Source organism: Mixophyes fleayi, chromosome 6, assembly GCF_038048845.1.
Source record: "Mixophyes fleayi isolate aMixFle1 chromosome 6, aMixFle1.hap1, whole genome shotgun sequence".
NCBI lineage: Eukaryota > Metazoa > Chordata > Amphibia > Anura > Limnodynastidae > Mixophyes > Mixophyes fleayi.
Genome location: NC_134407.1, coordinates 224490840 through 224507079, shown reverse-complemented (window position 1 = coordinate 224507079; position 16240 = coordinate 224490840). Strand labels below are relative to the sequence as shown.

Genomic DNA, 16240 nt, shown 5'->3' with positions numbered 1-16240 from the left:
AGAGCTTCCAACACAGCGATATTATAGATTTGTAGTTGTCAGGGAACAATGGGTTGTATAATACTGAGATTTAATCACAATTTGCAGTGATCTATAATTCTCAAGTAACTGCTTGGTTCTTCATTGGGTCATTTTCCACTACTTTCCCTAACACACATGGAGGAGGGTTCCATGGGGTTAATGCTAGCCCTTCCAGCAAAAGAATGTGAAGGTCAAGGTGATTCCTTCCCCCTACATGGACTAAGATCAGATGCTTAATTAACATATGATAATCTGTGCCACAGCATTTCACAAACACGTTTTTGGAATGTTGGAGGAAACCGGAGCACCCGGAGGAAACCCATGCAAACACGGGGAGAACATACAAACTCCACACAGATAAGGCCATGGTCGGGAATCAAACTCATGACCCCCCTACTCGGTTATAACCCATGGTTGGACACAGGGTTTGTCCGAGCCTTATCAAGCTAATACTATGAATTAAGTCACAAGCACATCACAATTTTATAAGACTAGTAATTATCTTGCATATGACAGTCACATATAGAAATGTATTGTGTGTCCCCATGTTTTGTAGTAGGTAAGTGACCTTTAGAGTCTGAGATTTTTGTGGGAGAAGTGTTAGAAAGATCACTGTCCAGTTTGTATGTACTGCAAGATGTCATATTCTACTTTCACATTACATACTACACATCGTGATCTGCTGACAATGGGGTACAGGTCTTATAAAGGAGGTACATGTAACACCTAGACCACTCACTGACTAGCCAGTACAACTAATGCACACTACAGGGTGTGTGTGTGTCAGGGTTACTTCTTTACCCAATAAGCCAGATACTTTATATTAGTTACAATGTTATGCAGATCTCACATGCAGCCAGTGCTAAGGTAAAAATAGATTCATGATACAGTAGAATATATGATACAGTACGTTTTAGCAAGGATGTCTGGTTATAATAAAAGCTGAGACCCTATTTAAAAATATCTATATAGGATGCAGCATCCTATCTCTATCCAATCATTTACAGTTTTACCTTTTAAGGAGGATTCCTAAAAACATACACCAGCTCCATCTAGTGGTATCAACATTTCTTGCAGTTTTAACTTAGCCAGAGAGACTTAATTTAGAATATCACAAACCCCTAAACTGTAGCGCTGCTACCTGTCTGGTTCCCATTTTAATTCCTGTATCTACCTTTTCTGCGTAGTGCTTCCATATTCATTTCCAGTACTTATACCTCTAATGCAGTGTTTCCTAAGCCCAGTCCTCAGGGACCCCTAACAGTGCAGTGTTTCCAGGACACAAGTAGAATAATTATACTACCTGTGGATCTTTCAAAATGCGTCAGTCAGTAATGAATACATCTGTGTTCCACTAAAGAGATATGGTAAACAAGCACTGTTAGGGGTCCCTGAGTACTGGGTTTGGGAAACTACTGTGTATCGTCTCTATGCAACTTGTGTTTTACCTTCAAACCAGTTTTTTCTTATATTCTACTTTTATAATAATAGCCAGCATGGTCTTTATCACTGATCCTTTTAAGTTTTACTTTTATTGTTTCTGTGAGTTGTTTTATTACTCTTAGGGGTATTTACTATGTTTCTGTGAATTTGTATCCTGCAGATGTTTGTAAGACCTTTACTACGGAAGCTGAATTTCAAAGTCCAGTCTCTTCATCTCATTCTGTAAACACCAACAAACATCTAAAAATACATATACCAGACGAGATGCTGAGAGAGTCTGTGAGAAATGTGACCGGGGAATCAACTTCATGTACAAGCGGAAACTTCACTGACATTTATACCCAAACTTATCATGCACAATATCCATCTACTCACATTAAGGAGGAATCAGTCTCATGTGATGGAGGAAACCTCACAAACATTTATACACCCACAGATCATACACAGTATATATCTACTTATATTAAGGAGGAATCAGTCTCATGTGATGGAGGAAACCTCACAGACACTGACATTTATACACCCACAGATCATACACAATATACATCTACTCATATTAAGGAGGAATCAGTCTCATGTGATGGAGGAAACCTCACAGACACCGACATTTATACACCCACAGATCATACACAATATCCATCTACTCACATTAAGGAGGAATCAGTCTCATGTGATGGAGGAAACCTCACAAACATTTATACACCCACAGATCATACACAGTATATATCTACTTATATTAAGGAGGAATCAGTCTCATGTAATACTGACATCTGTACAGATCGTGCACCGGATAACTCTCCACTGAAAAAGAAATTGAAGAAATGTGTTTCTTCCAGTAGCAAACTTATTGCACTTCAAAGAACTCATACAGGACAGAAGCCATTTGAATGCTCTGAATGTGGAAAATGTTTTACCATCAATTCTCAACTCGTCATACATCAAAGAACTCATACAGGAGAAACACCATTTGTATGCTCTGAATGTGGGAAAAGTTTTCGCGTGAAATGCTCACTTGTTACACATGTAAGAATTCACACTGGAGAGAAGCTGTACGGATGCTTTGAATGTGGGAAATCTTTATCTACCAAGGCATCCCTTGTTTTGCATGAGAGAATTCACACAGGAGTAAATCCATATGTGTGCTCTGAATGTGGGAAATCTTTTACTACCAAGGCATCTCTTGTTAAGCATGAGAGACTTCACACAGGGGAGAAGCCGTACATTTGCGTTGAATGTGGGCACTCTTTAAATTCCAAGGTAGCTCTTGTTATTCATGAGAGAACTCACACGGGCGATAAACCATACGCTTGCCCTGAATGTGGGAAATGTTTTACTAGCAAGTGGTCCCTGGTTACACATGAGAAAACTCATACAGGAGAAAAATCACATGAGTGCTCTGAATGTAAGAAAAGTTTTCAGAGCAATTACCGTCTTCTTGTACATCAAAGAACTCATACAGGCGAGAAGCCGTACGTATGCTCTGAATGTGGGAAGAGTTTTAGTGTCAAGTACTCACTTGTTACACATGCAAGAATTCACACCGGAGTGAAGCCGTATGTATGCTCTGAATGTAAGAAGTGTTTTAGTAAACAGTCTGCACTTGTTACACATAAGAAAATTCATACAGGTGAGAAAACTCACGTATGTGATGACTGTGGGAAACGGTTTACCTGTTTCTTCAATTTGAGTAGACATCGAAGAAGACACAGAGGAAAGAAATAATGCAAATGTGAAGGTTGTTTTAACTATGAATCAACTCTAGTTAGACAAAGAATGTGGTATAAGTAAAATATTTGTCTGCACAGTATCCACCACTAACCTGTATGTGCCTTGTTAAAAAGTAGCATTTATATGTTTAGGTGAGAACCATCATGAATCTGTTAAATACCGTGTTATATATGAATAAACACTTTCTGTGTGCCACACTGTTGTTTAAAGCCCTCTATAATAGGTCTTGTTTTATAAGAGGAAGAAATCTCACCTTCCCTCCGACTCACTTGAGAGACAACAGATGCTAATAGCGTTCCATGCAGCCATATGTTCCTCCTTTGACAGCCTCCTACTCAATATCGGAACTTCTCACCGGGATATATCACTGATGCGGAGCAGGATGTCCACACTAGAAGCAACCTGCATGCCTGCTGTTTCTGAGCATGCGCTGAGCTATAGCACTGCCACTTTAAGTTGTGATACTTTGAGTATAAGGTGAATCTGATGCATAGTGGTAGATAATATAGGTTTGGAAGCCATTTTGAGTAAATAACTTAGAAGCCATTTGTTTTGCTTAGAGATTCCATAAGAATGAGTGTTAGGAATTGCTGAGTCATATGCGTGTGTGAAAAACGTTTAAGTCAAATAGTCGCGTGATAAGCTCATAGGTGCTCTTATCAGCATCAGACATTTGTATTAAAGATGAGATTAGCTAGTCTCTAGAGGGTTTATATACTCAACCATTTATATGGAGATCACCTCCCTGACTCCTGATAACCATCTACCATGTTCTACGGAGAGCTCACAATGATTATTGCCTATGCTCTTTGCTGGGAGATGACATATGCCTAACTGCTGCAATAAAGTTGGTTGGAACTCAAGTTGTTCCTTGGAAGTCTTCTGAATCACACAAAATCTTACACGTAGAAGGAGATAAACAAAGTTTAACCACTGAAGAAGATGGTCTGACTATGGGTATTAAAGAGCCATTGAATCTATCAGCCAACTTGGGTGATATAGGGCCTGATTCATTAAGGAACTTAGGCAAGAATTTGAGTAAGTTTTCATAAGTGTTCTGGACAAAACCATGTTGTAATACAAAGGGGTGCAAATTAGTTTATTATTTTGCACATAAGTTAAATACTGTCTGTATTTTCATGTAGCACACAAATACTTGATAGCTTGATTTGTACACTGACATTTAAAGTTGATATTTGTGTGCTACATGAAAAAACAGACAGTATTTTCCTTATGTGCATAATAATAAACTAATTTTCACCCCTTTGTATTACAACATGGTTTTGTCCAGAAAACTTACTCAATTTGTTGCCTAAGTTCCTTAATGAATCAAGCCCATACATCCTAGATTAAGATTCTTAGTGAACGATGACACTTGATCCCCCACTTAATTTGAGTGAGGTGGCAAAGTATGTCTGCTTGACATTTATATCTTATTTGGGATTAACAAGCTTTAGTCCTTAAAAAATAACAGTTGTTTTGTATTCCTCCATGGAGGTTTGTGGAGAATGGTACCTCACCATCTGAAAGGCCATCAGGAATGGGTCATGGATGATACCCATTATTAGTCAAAATTGGCATTTAGTTGAACTGTGCATGGTATTATTTAATGTGAATTCAGCAGTTGGAAGCAATTTAACCTACATTTTTTTTAATACAACATAGATTCATAAATACGTATCTAAGCGTTGATTAACCATTTCTGGCTGTTTGCTGGTGATAAGATTCACAGACATACAGGAAGCTTCCAACTGTGTCCTCTGTCAGAAACCAGAGATTCTGGACATCCGTGCAACCTGAAGATGTGTCTGAGGAACATGTGAGCAGTTTGAGGTGCTGATGGTAGGGAATGGTCTACATCCACACAGCTCATTGTTATAGATTCAGATTCAGTAATAAAGTCGATAGAGATCGGTTTCCATGGGCCAGAGGGATTGTGTTGTGGATGCAAAAGGCCTTCAGGTCACAAATGATTCGCTTTAGTTGAGAGCAATTTGGACAAGCAGATACGTACTGACAAATGTCCTTAAACATTTAAGGCCACCAATAATACCTAGATATCAGATCTAGGGCTAGATTTACTAAGCTGCGGGTTTGAAAAAGTGGGGATGTTGCCTATAGCAACCAATCAGATTCTAGCTTTCATTTATTTAGTTAATTCTACAAAATGACAGCTAGAATCTGATTGGTTGCTATAGGCAACATCCCCCCTTTTTCAAACCTGCAGCTTAGTAAATTTAGCCCCTAGAGTTTTGATTTTGCCTGGATCCCCGGCAATTCTGGAATTATGATATTGCTGCATAATCTTGTGTCTTAGAAAAAATAGTAGGAACAAACAGACAAGAACGTTTAGTAACACAAATTGTTCCAAAACAATTCATACATGTTGTCTATGTTCAGAAAGTTTGTAAATAAACAAGAATATTGTTCAAATAAATGATCACATACTGGTCAAGGACATCCTGGAATACATCATTAAAAAAACGTTAGGAAAGGATGCTGTGGGCTTGGGAAGACCAAAGGGTATCATTAGATGTTCAAAATGTCTATTTTTTGTTCTAAAGGTCATCATCAATTCATTTCCTGGGTGTAGGAGGACCAAATTATAAGATCAAATCCAGGTTAGTGATAAATCCTGGTAGACCATAACCACTCAATTCAGGAATGAGAGGTAAAGGGTGAAAAACTTCGTCTTTCTTGACCAAAAAAATAATTCAGAGAGATAATGACACGTCACACCCAGTTTCTATCTAAAAAGAGCTTTATTAAGAAAGAGTCACCAAAACAGCTTTGAAAGTGCTAATGATGCAGAACAGCAGGTGAAATAGATAATAACAAAATACTTAACTATGGATATGATTAGTAGAAAAGATTATTCAGTTGTTCCTGGGGCCCCTTTCCTATTGTCTTACTAGTATGGACAAAAATAAGACTTCAGTCAACACCAACAAGGTCTGTAACACAATTACTGACAGTCGTTCACATGTGAGGCCTTTCTGACGCAGTTATAAAAAGTCTTATTCCATGTAAAGAGCACTCCCCAGACACAAAGTACATATTAGATTATAATCATAATGATGCTAATTCATTGGTTAGTTAATATTGTAATACAATTGTATTGGGGATGCTGTCCTCTGGGGTGGACATTTGCACTTGAGCCAGAAAATCACATGAACCCAGTGTTTCAGGTTCAATAGCCTCAGCTAGTTTTATTCACCTCCTGCATCTGGCTGCTGATCAGGACAGACGTGTCCTCCTCGCTCTCCTGCCCTCCGTCAGAGCCCAGCTAGGAATCCCCTCTGGCTCCTGCACTCTCCACGCTGATGCCTGCCTCCCCTGCTGCTGATGAATGCTGCTGCTGCTGCTGATGGGGAACTAGGCTGATGGGCGATCTAACCCTCCCCGGCTTCTCTCCTCACTCCAGGCCGTGGCTTCGGCCTCACTCTCCGGCCTCCCCCTCCGCCCTGACCTGGGTCCCGGATACATCTTACTTCCTACCTACTCTACGGTGCGCTTACCTGACGCCGGTCCATCTGCCATGCTCCCGACTCCCGCTGCCCGTCTGACTCCGTCTCCGCTGGACGCCTGCAGTCTTGACCACGTGGCCGCTTCCTGCCTCCAAGACGCTCCTTCATCGGCCGCCTCCGGCCCTGGTCCTCTGGCTGTCTCCGGTCCTGTGGCCCTCTCTACTACACTCCTCCGGGACGACGCTGCTCTCTCCAGGCCTTCTGATGCTCTCCTGGTTCACCGCCCGTGATTTCCTGCTGCTCCTTCAAAGTCTTCCGTCCTGCTGCTCCGTCTTCTGTGGTCTCCCGTCCTGCTGCTCCTACTGACGTTCCATTGCCGTCTAATCTGGCCCTCCTGATCGCTGGCCCTCCGGAACTTCTGGGCTCTCCTGGTCCTTCATCACCTGGTCTCCTGCTCTCTGTGACTCAGTGACTCCCGGGACCCCTCATCCAGCCTGAACTCGGTTTCCCTCAGATCACTGTCCCTCCAGCTACTACCTGTGACTACCTGGACTCGCTTGTTTCCTGCTATCTCCTTCCTCATCGCCTGGTATCTGCTCTCTTTAGTCCATTCTTCTGTTACATTGTATTTTTCATTTTATTTCACATTGCATTTTTCATCTCATTTACATTGTACTTTTCTTTTTGTTTCATTGTACTTTTTTCTCTCATTTCTATTTTACCACTAGGTCACCTTTACCCTCTCTTATTTTAGTTCATTTCATTGTATTTATTTACTGCATCTGATTTTATTTTTATTTCAAACTTTATTTTTTTGCTTACTGTACTCCATTTTGTCTCTGCCCTTCTATTCCGCTCTTAGCATCCTCGCCCTAACCTTTTCGTCTTCCATTTTGCCATTGTCTCCCATTTTGCCATTGTCTCCCATTTTGCCACTGTCTCTCACTTTGCCACTGTCTCTCACTTTGCCACTGTCTCTCACTTTGCCACTGTCTCTCACATTGCCATTGTCTCTCATATTGCCATTGTCTCTCATATTGCCATTGTCTTCCTTATCGCTATTGTCTCCCTGGTATTATTCTTACCTGTTATTCTCTATCTTCTTTATCTCACTGTTCTGCTACTCCTTGCCCTCCCTGCTCTATTTCTGTTTGTCTTCTTAGCCCTCCTTGCCTTATCCTTAGCTCCATCATTCTAGGCCTCTCTTCCCGACCTCATCCCTTTTGCTCTTGGTCTTCTTTCCTCCTCCTTCCACCCTCTTTTCTGCCCTCCCCTTTCCGTCACCCCCCCTCTCTCTCCCTACTATGCCTCCCCGCTCTCGCTCCATACCCATACTCTTCCCCCGCCCTACCTCTCCTGCCCCTCTCCGCCCCCCCCCCGCGCTCTGCCCATCTTGCTAACCTCATCCCCATCTCCCCCCTCTCCTCTCCCCCTTTCTCTTGTGCCCTCTGGAATGCTAGATCAGTTCGCAACAAGCTGACTGCTATCCACGACCTCTTTTTATCCACCTCCCTTAACCTTCTCGCCCTTACTGAAACCTGGCTCTCCGACTCTGACACCACCTCCCCCGCTACCCTCTCCTATGGTGGCCTCTCCTTCACCCACTCCGCCAGACCTGGTGCCCGCCCAGGTGGGGGAGTGGGCCTCCTCCTATCCTCCTCCTGCACTTTTCGTGTCATTCCCCCTGAACCCTCCCTCTCCTCCTTTGAAGCCCACTCCATCCGCCTCTTTTTCCCCATCGATCTCCGCGTCACTGTCGTCTACCGCCCCCCTGGCCCCACCTCCCTCTTCCTTGATAACTTCGCTGCCTGGCTTCCTCACCACCTCTCCTCTGACCTCCCCTCCATCATCCTCGGCGACTTCAACTTCCCCATGGACAATTCCTCTGACCCTGCTTCCTGCAAACTGCTCACCCTTTCTTCCTCCCTTGGCCTTACCCAATGGACCTCCTCCTCTACCCACTCCCTTGGCCACTCCCTTGATCTTGTCTTCTCCTACCTATGTAATCTCTCTGACTTCTCCATCTCTCCCTTTCCTCTATCTGATCACCATCTCCTCTCCTTCTCTCTCTCTTCTCCTGCTTCCCCCCCCCTGCCCAAACCTACTCTATCCATACGCAACATCGATGCCCTTGACCTGGCCACTCTGTCCTCCTCTCTTGATACTCTCCTTTCTCCCCTTTCCTCCCTCTCCTGCCCCAACCAGGCGGTCTCCCTCTACAATCTCACCCTCACCTCTGGATGCGATCGCCCCTGCCCACTCCGTCCACCCCCGCTGCTCCAAACCCCAACCCTGGCACTCCAAACTTACCCGCCTCCTCCAAAAATGCTCCCGTACTGCTGAACGCCACTGGAGAAAATTCCACTCCCTGGCTGATTTCCTCCACTTCAAATTCATCCTCTCATCCTACAGTTCTGCCCTCTCACTCGCTAAACAATCTTTTTTTCAAGTCCCTTATCCTCTCCCAATCCTCTAACCCCCGCCGCCTCTTCGCCACCTTCAGCACTCTCCTGGCCCCGCCCCCTCCTCCCACCCCCTCCTCCCTGACTGCCTCCGACTTCGCCTCCTTTTTCTCCTCTAAAATTGAGGCCATCCGACTTGAAATCTCCTCCTCCACTCTCTCATCCACCCCCCCTACTCTTCCGTCCTCCCCCCCCAGCCACCTTCCCCTCCACTCCTTCCGCCCTACCTCGGGTGAGGAAGTCCACTCTCTCATTTCATCCCCCCCCCCTCTACCTGTCCCCTGGATCCCATCCCCTCCCACCTTCTTCGCTCCCTTTCCCCCACTACCTGTTCCCACCTCGCTCACCTCTTTAATCTCTCCCTCTCCTCCGGCATCTTCCCCTCCTCCTTCAAACATGCTCGTTTCCCCCATTCTTAAAAAACCTAATCTTGACCCCACTTCTCCCTCTAACTATCGGCCCATATCTCTTCTCCCCTTTGCCTCCAAAATTCTCGAGAGGCTCGTCTGTAGCCGTCTCTCCTCCTACCTTTCTGAACACTCCCTCTTCGATCCTCTCCAGTCTGGTTTCCGTCCTCTACACTCCACTGAAACTGCCCTGGCTAAAGTAACCAATGATCTCCTCTCGGCTTAAGCCAGGGGCCACTTCTCCCTTCTCATCCTCCTTGACCTCTCTGCAGCCTTCGACACCGTCGACCACCCCCTTCTCCTCCACACCCTCCAGTCCTTTGGCCTCTCCGGCCCAGTCCTGTCCTGGTTCACCTCTTACCTTGCTGACCGTTCCTTCTCCGTCACCACCTCTGGGTCTCTCTCCCCCCCGTCCACCCTTCCAGTTGGGGTCCCTCAGGGCTCTGTTTTGGGACCCTTACTCTTCTCTCTATACACCTCTTCCCTAGGTGACGACACTCAACTTTACCTCTCCTCTCCTGATCTCTCTCCCTCCCTCCTCTCTAGGGTGTCCACCTGCCTCTCTGCCATCTCCTCCTGGATGTCCTCTCGATTCCTCAAACTTAACCTCGCCAAAACTGAACTCATTGTCTTCCCTCCCCCTCGCTCCTCGCCCCCTTCTGACCTCTCGATCACTGTCGACAACACCTCTATCTCCCCTGTCCCCCAACTTCGCTGCCTCTGGGTCATCCTCGACTCCTCTCTCTCCTTTGGCCCCACATTCTCTCTCTTGCTAAATCCTGCCGCTTACAGCTGCGTAACATCGCACGTATCCGGCCCTTCCTTTCCCAAGATGCCACTAAATGTCTTATTCACTCTCTAATCATCTCCCGCATAGACTACTGTAACCTCCTCCTTACTGGCGTCCCCCACTCTCACCTCGCTCCCCTTCGATCTGTACTTAACGCTGCCGCTAGGCTCATCTTCCTTTCTCTCAGCTCCTCCTCTGTCTCCCCCCTCTACCAATCCCTTCACTGGCTCCCCTTACCCTACAGAATCCTGTTCAAGCTCCTCACTCTTACATACAAGGCCCTCGCCAACTCCACTGCACCCTACATCTCCTCCTTTCTCTCTATTCATGCTGCATCCCGCCCTCTCCGATCGGCAAATGACCGTCGCCTCTCTTCCCCCCCTGATCACCTCCTCCCACGCGCGTATCCAAGACTTCTCCCACGCTGCCCCCCTCCACTGGAACCAGCTCCCCCGCTCCATCAGAACTTCCCCTAATCTGTCCAGTTTCAAACGGTGTTTAAAAACCCACCTTTTTCTTAAAGCTTTCCAGTCTCCCACTTAACTTCCTACCTTTTCTTCTGACTCTTCCCCCTCATTCCCCTTCCCCTATCCTTATCCTCCGTTCCTCCTTCTCTCCCTCTCTCCCCTGTGTCTCACTGTCAGTCTTCCCCTCCCCTTAGATTGTACGCTCCTTTGAGCAGGGTCTTCTCTCCTCCTGTCTTCACCACTTTTAACTCTGCTCGCCAGCGACCTAGCCTTACTCCTTGAGGACCCTCTTCCCCCATCCCCTCTCGCTTCCTCCTCTTCCCCTGGGGGTTTCCCTCTCATCCGTGCCCTCCCTCCTTGGTGCTGTTGTTGCCTGACCTTCCCCCGCCCCTCTAGCTGTGCCTTGAGCTCACTGAGTTACTGTGATTATTGTTTACTGTTCTGTGCCGTCTCTCCTCGTACTGTTATTTCGTTTGTCCCTGTACGGCGCCACGGACACCTAGTGGCGCCTTATAAATAAAAAATTAATAATAATAATTAATAATTAATAATTCACCAGCTTTCAAAACAGAACAAAACATAAACTAAATCCTAGCCGCCTGGCTACTAATACAGTGGAATACTCTCTCTAGAGTGAGGGGCCTAGTGTCCCTCACTTTAACCCACAAATTGAACTCACAGCAAATTTTGCAGTTTCTCTCAGGAGACATCTGACCCCCTCCCCAAACAATGAGAGCCTGATTGAGGCTGAGCTGCAACTTTTAACAGACATCCCTCAGGTGCAAATCCTAATTAGTCTGCTGTGAGTGTGGCTAAGGAAACTGGTGAGGCATTCTCATTATACCCTGTATGGTGTCTGTACCAGACTGTAGAGCTACTTGTTGCAGGTTATTTAAATACTATTATTGCTGTTTGGTGCTACCATTTTGTTAAATAAACCTGTTTGTTTTATTTTGGATATTTGCCTGTGTGATTTTTGAACCTCCGATAGGTACCGGGTAGGCCAGCTGTGCGGCACCGAGTGGTACACTAAGCCCGGTATCTTCACACTCTTCTTAGTTGTCAATGTCCTAACTAAATAAGTAGGGTGCACCTGAGGGCCAGCTGAGTGTGTTTGCATCTTTACTTGGACCATTCAATCTGAATGTCAGGACTTGAAATGAAAGATCAAACCCTGATGGCTGGTAAGCCCTGGTGCCCAATAGCCAGTCTCTGTATATAACATAAATACACGTAACATATATAGCAAGTGTAAATAGAATTTGCGGTCCTGGCCTAAGGTTTGAGATTGGTGTAGGAGTGGCAGCCTCACATTCACATAGTCTGTGACGTAAATCTTCTAGCAATGCTGGATTATTCAAATAGCAGCACAAAAACATTCAGGCATAGTTCCTAGAGGACTGTGGGAGAAAATTCAGTGCTCAGTGTGACTCGCCAAACCAGGACTTCAGCTGACATTTACTGGACCCATTTGGCTCAATTCCTCTGTCCTTCCCACCTTGATATTAGGCTTCTTATCTGTACTCCAACGTTTCTGTATATTTGGAGACTGATTATCATGTATCTGACCCGGGCCGTTCTTCATCTCTATTCTGCCTGTTATTTTGGTACTCTTTCTGGCTCTGATTGTTGCTAACCCAGTCTGTCCTTTCTGATCTCCCTGTGGAACTGTGTCCATACCTGCCCTGGATACCTGGACAAGTCTTCTCCTTTTCTTGGAACCAGCTTTTCACACCATGGGGCAGGGTAGAGGAGGTGAAAAAATGAGGGCTTCTTAGACTCTGTGCCTCTGTTACTATGAGCAACAACACTGGCAGACAATAGGAAATCCACTAAATTTTGAACAGACAGTGGCAGTACGCTCTGGCCATGGATTCCACTGGTAACCCCTCACCTGTGGACCTACTGCCTTTTGTTAGTAGGGTTGAATAGCAAGAAGCAAACCAAGACAATAACTCATAAATACATAGACTATAGAGATCTAAACTCTATTACCATCAAGACTTGGGGCTAGATTTACTAAGCTGCAGGTTTGAAAAAGTGGAGATGTTGCCTATAGCAACCAATCAGATTCTAGCTGTCATTTTGTAGAATGTACTAAATAAATGAAAGCTAGAATCTGATTGGTTGCTATAGGCAACATCCCCTCTTTTTCAAACCCGCAGCTTAGTAAATCTAGCCCTTGGTGTTTTCTTACTAATTTGTTTTGGTATATCTAGATGTGATCTTCATCTCTTCCAATGTCAAGTCACAGGGAACATGTGGCAGAGGTTCTTTGAGCTCATCAAGTATACAGTAAATTAGAAAAATATGTCTTTGAGCAATATCAGTTACCTTTCCTGGGATACATTGTTTCTGTGTCAGGTCTTCCGTGTCACAAGTATACACGAGGGGTACCTAACGTTGATGCAGCTCAAGTAGAAGGTGCGGTGTCTTACTGAGCTGTATAGCGAGGTACAAGAGAGAGTAGTCAGGTGAACCGGTTAGGTAACATGCTAGCAATGGAGGTACACGTGGAGGAATCCAGTAGAATGGTCAGTCAAGCCGGGTCGGTAACTTCCAAACGATATCAATGCAAAGAGAGAATCCAAATAGAGTGGTCAGACAAGTCGGGTCAATAGGAAACAGGAGCAGGGGAAAAGTCAGGACAAGCCAAAAAAACACACTGGAACGCTGGAGCAGGAATGACGCAATACTCTAGGGTCATATAGGGCAGGTAGCCAATGAAAATGCTGGCAGCGTGATGTCATCAGCCGCCGCAGATCCGAATAGCAGGCAATGGGACACGCGTGGGCAACAGGGCTGACCGGAAGTATTGTGTCTGGTTGCTGGCAACCAGACGCGACGGGGGCAGTAACAGGCGGCCATCCTGAAGGAGCGGAGGGGCCGCACCTGACAGTATACCATCCTCTCTTCTCAGTCCATTGTTTAAGAAATTCTTTGAGTAACCGAGGAGCGTGTAAATCCAACTTGTCCACCCAAGACCTCTCCTCGGGACCGAAACCCCTCCAGTGAACCAGGAAATTGTTGGCAACCATGCAGTGTGCGAGAATCTAAGATCCGACTAATCTCATACTCTTCACATGAAGAAGACTGAATGGGTGCAGGGCGTGATGGAGGCTGGAAGAATTCGTTGAGCACTAATGGTCGTAACAAAGAGACGTGAAAAGTGTTGTGGCACTTGAGAGTAGGAGGTAATCTCAACTTGTAACAAACAGGATTGATAAACTAAAATGGGATAGGGTCCAGTAAAACGAGCTGCTAGTTTCATCGAGGGTACTTTGATTTTTTGATTTCTGGTGGATAGCCACACCTGGAACCTTACAGAAATGACGTGCATAGATCTCCGACGACGATCAGCAAATGTCTTATGATGTTGAGTGGCTTTAACCAATTTTGTTTTCGTCCGAGACCAAATGAGCGAAAACTTTTGAAGGAGAGAATCAGCAGCGGGAACCGATGAGCCTGAGGAAACGAAAGGATCTGGAAAAATAGGATGGGTCCCAAACACAATGAAGAAGGGAGAAAATCCCGTAGACTAATGGACATGCTGGTTATGAGAAAATTCAGCCCACGGAATGAGCTGAGACCAGTTACTTTGGTTCTCAGAAGAAAAGCACCGAAGCAAAGTCTCTTGGTCCTGATTTATTTCCTCTGTTTGACCGTTAGTTTGGGGGGCGATATCCGGATGAGAACTTCAAGTCCATGCCTAGGTTTGTACAAAATGCTCTCCAAAAACGGGAAGTGAACTGAACAACACATTCGGAGATGATCTCTCTAGGATATCCATGGATCCTAAAAATCTCTTTAATGAAGGTGACAGCTAATTGACTAGCAGAAGGCAAACCACATAACAGAACAAAGTGGGCCATTTTAGAGAACCTGTCGATGACAATCCAGATGGTATTATATCCAGCGCTGGAAGGAAGGTCTGTGATGAAATCCATAGAAATACTTTCCCAGGGGGAGTTAGGAGTAGGTAGAGGGTGAAGCATATCGGCAGGAACTCTTCTGGAAGTCTTATGTTGAGTACATGTAGTACAGGCAGCAATAAATTTGTGAATGCCCGAGTGAATAGAGGGCCACCAGAACCGACGACACATTAACGCAGTAGTCTTCTTTACTCCCGCATGACCAGCAATGCGGAAGAGCTTTGAGTCTTAAATGGGCTTCCAAAAATGATCAACCAGGAGGAGGAGTACATGTCGTAGTTCTGGTAAGTGCTACAATTCTGGAAGGGTTGATGATAGGTTGAGGCTTCAAAGGTGTCAGACGGTCAGAATCATCAAAAGAACGTGATAGTGCATTTGCTCGACTGTTCTTGACTCCGGGACAGAAAGTAAGAACCAGATTGAATCATGCAAAGAAGGATGCCCAACGAGCCTGTCGAGAATTAACACAGCGGGCCTCAAGGATGAATACAAGATTTCTATGATCCGTGAAGACGGTGAATGGATGAAGAGCGCCTTCCAATAAGTGACGCCATTCCTCGAGTGCGGCTTTAACAGCAAAGAGCTCCTTGTCCCGGATCCCATAGTTGCTTTCACTGGGAAGAAACCGCCTAAAGAAAAATCCACAGGGAGTATGAATGACGGTAGAGGATTTTTGAAAGAGTACTGCACCAATACCAATAGATGAGGCATCTACTTCAACGAAAAAGGGTTATTCCTGATCAGGTTAGGCAAGAACAGGGGCAGAAGAGAAGGCCTGTTTTAAAGTAAGAAAAGCTATTATTGGCTCGGAGGACCAAATCTTAGGGTTAGCAGACTTCCTGGTTAATGCCGTGATGGGTGCAATGATAGTCGAAAAGTCCTGAATAAATTGTCGTTAATTTCTCTCATTTACAGTAGAGACGATGTTTGCAGAATCTGGATAGAACCTCTTTGACCTGAGCGCGATGAGAGGAGAGATCCCTGGAAAACACCAGAATATCATCCAGATAGACCACTACCGAAGTGTACGGTAAGTCTTGGAAGATCTTGTTGATGAAGAATTGACAGACTCTGGGGGAATTACAAAGGCCAAAAGCCATCACGAGGTATCCAAAATGCCCATCTCTAGTGTTGAAAGCCGTCTTCCATTTGTCCCCCTCCCTTATTCGAATCAAATTGTAAGCTCCTCGAAGGTCAAGTTTAGTAAAAATCTGGGATCCTCTAATTCTGTCGAACAAATCAGAAAAAAGGGCCAACGGATAACGGTTCTTAACCGTAATGTGATTAAGTGGACGGTAGTCAATACAGGGATGTAAAGAACCTTCTTACTTCTTGACAAAGAAAACCCTTCCCCAGCCGCGGAGGAGGATTTTCTGATGAATCTGTGTAGTAGGTTTTCAGTGATGTACTGGAACATAGCCCGAGTCTTAGTCCGAGAGAGTGGGTAAACCCGAACTTTGTTTACCAGGAATTAACTCGATAGGACAATCCCAGGGACGATGAGGTGGAAGGGTCTCAGCTTC

At 45.1% G+C, this 16240-nt stretch overlaps 2 protein-coding genes and 1 pseudogene across 3 annotated transcripts in view; all 3 read left to right on the top strand.

Annotated features, from left to right (window-relative positions):
* The window catches only part of LOC142160094 (uncharacterized), a 341050-nt gene that overhangs the window by 836 nt on the left and 323974 nt on the right, over positions 1–16240 (top strand). The gene's annotated exons all lie outside the window — the stretch shown is intronic.
* The window catches only part of LOC142160090 (uncharacterized), a 344815-nt pseudogene that overhangs the window by 185116 nt on the left and 143459 nt on the right, over positions 1–16240 (top strand).
* LOC142160118 (uncharacterized) lies at positions 1579–3387 on the top strand. The gene has a single exon (XM_075215080.1). The coding sequence runs from the start codon at positions 1729–1731 to the stop codon at positions 3184–3186; it is 1458 nt and encodes a 485-aa protein (XP_075071181.1). The 5' UTR covers positions 1579–1728; the 3' UTR covers positions 3187–3387.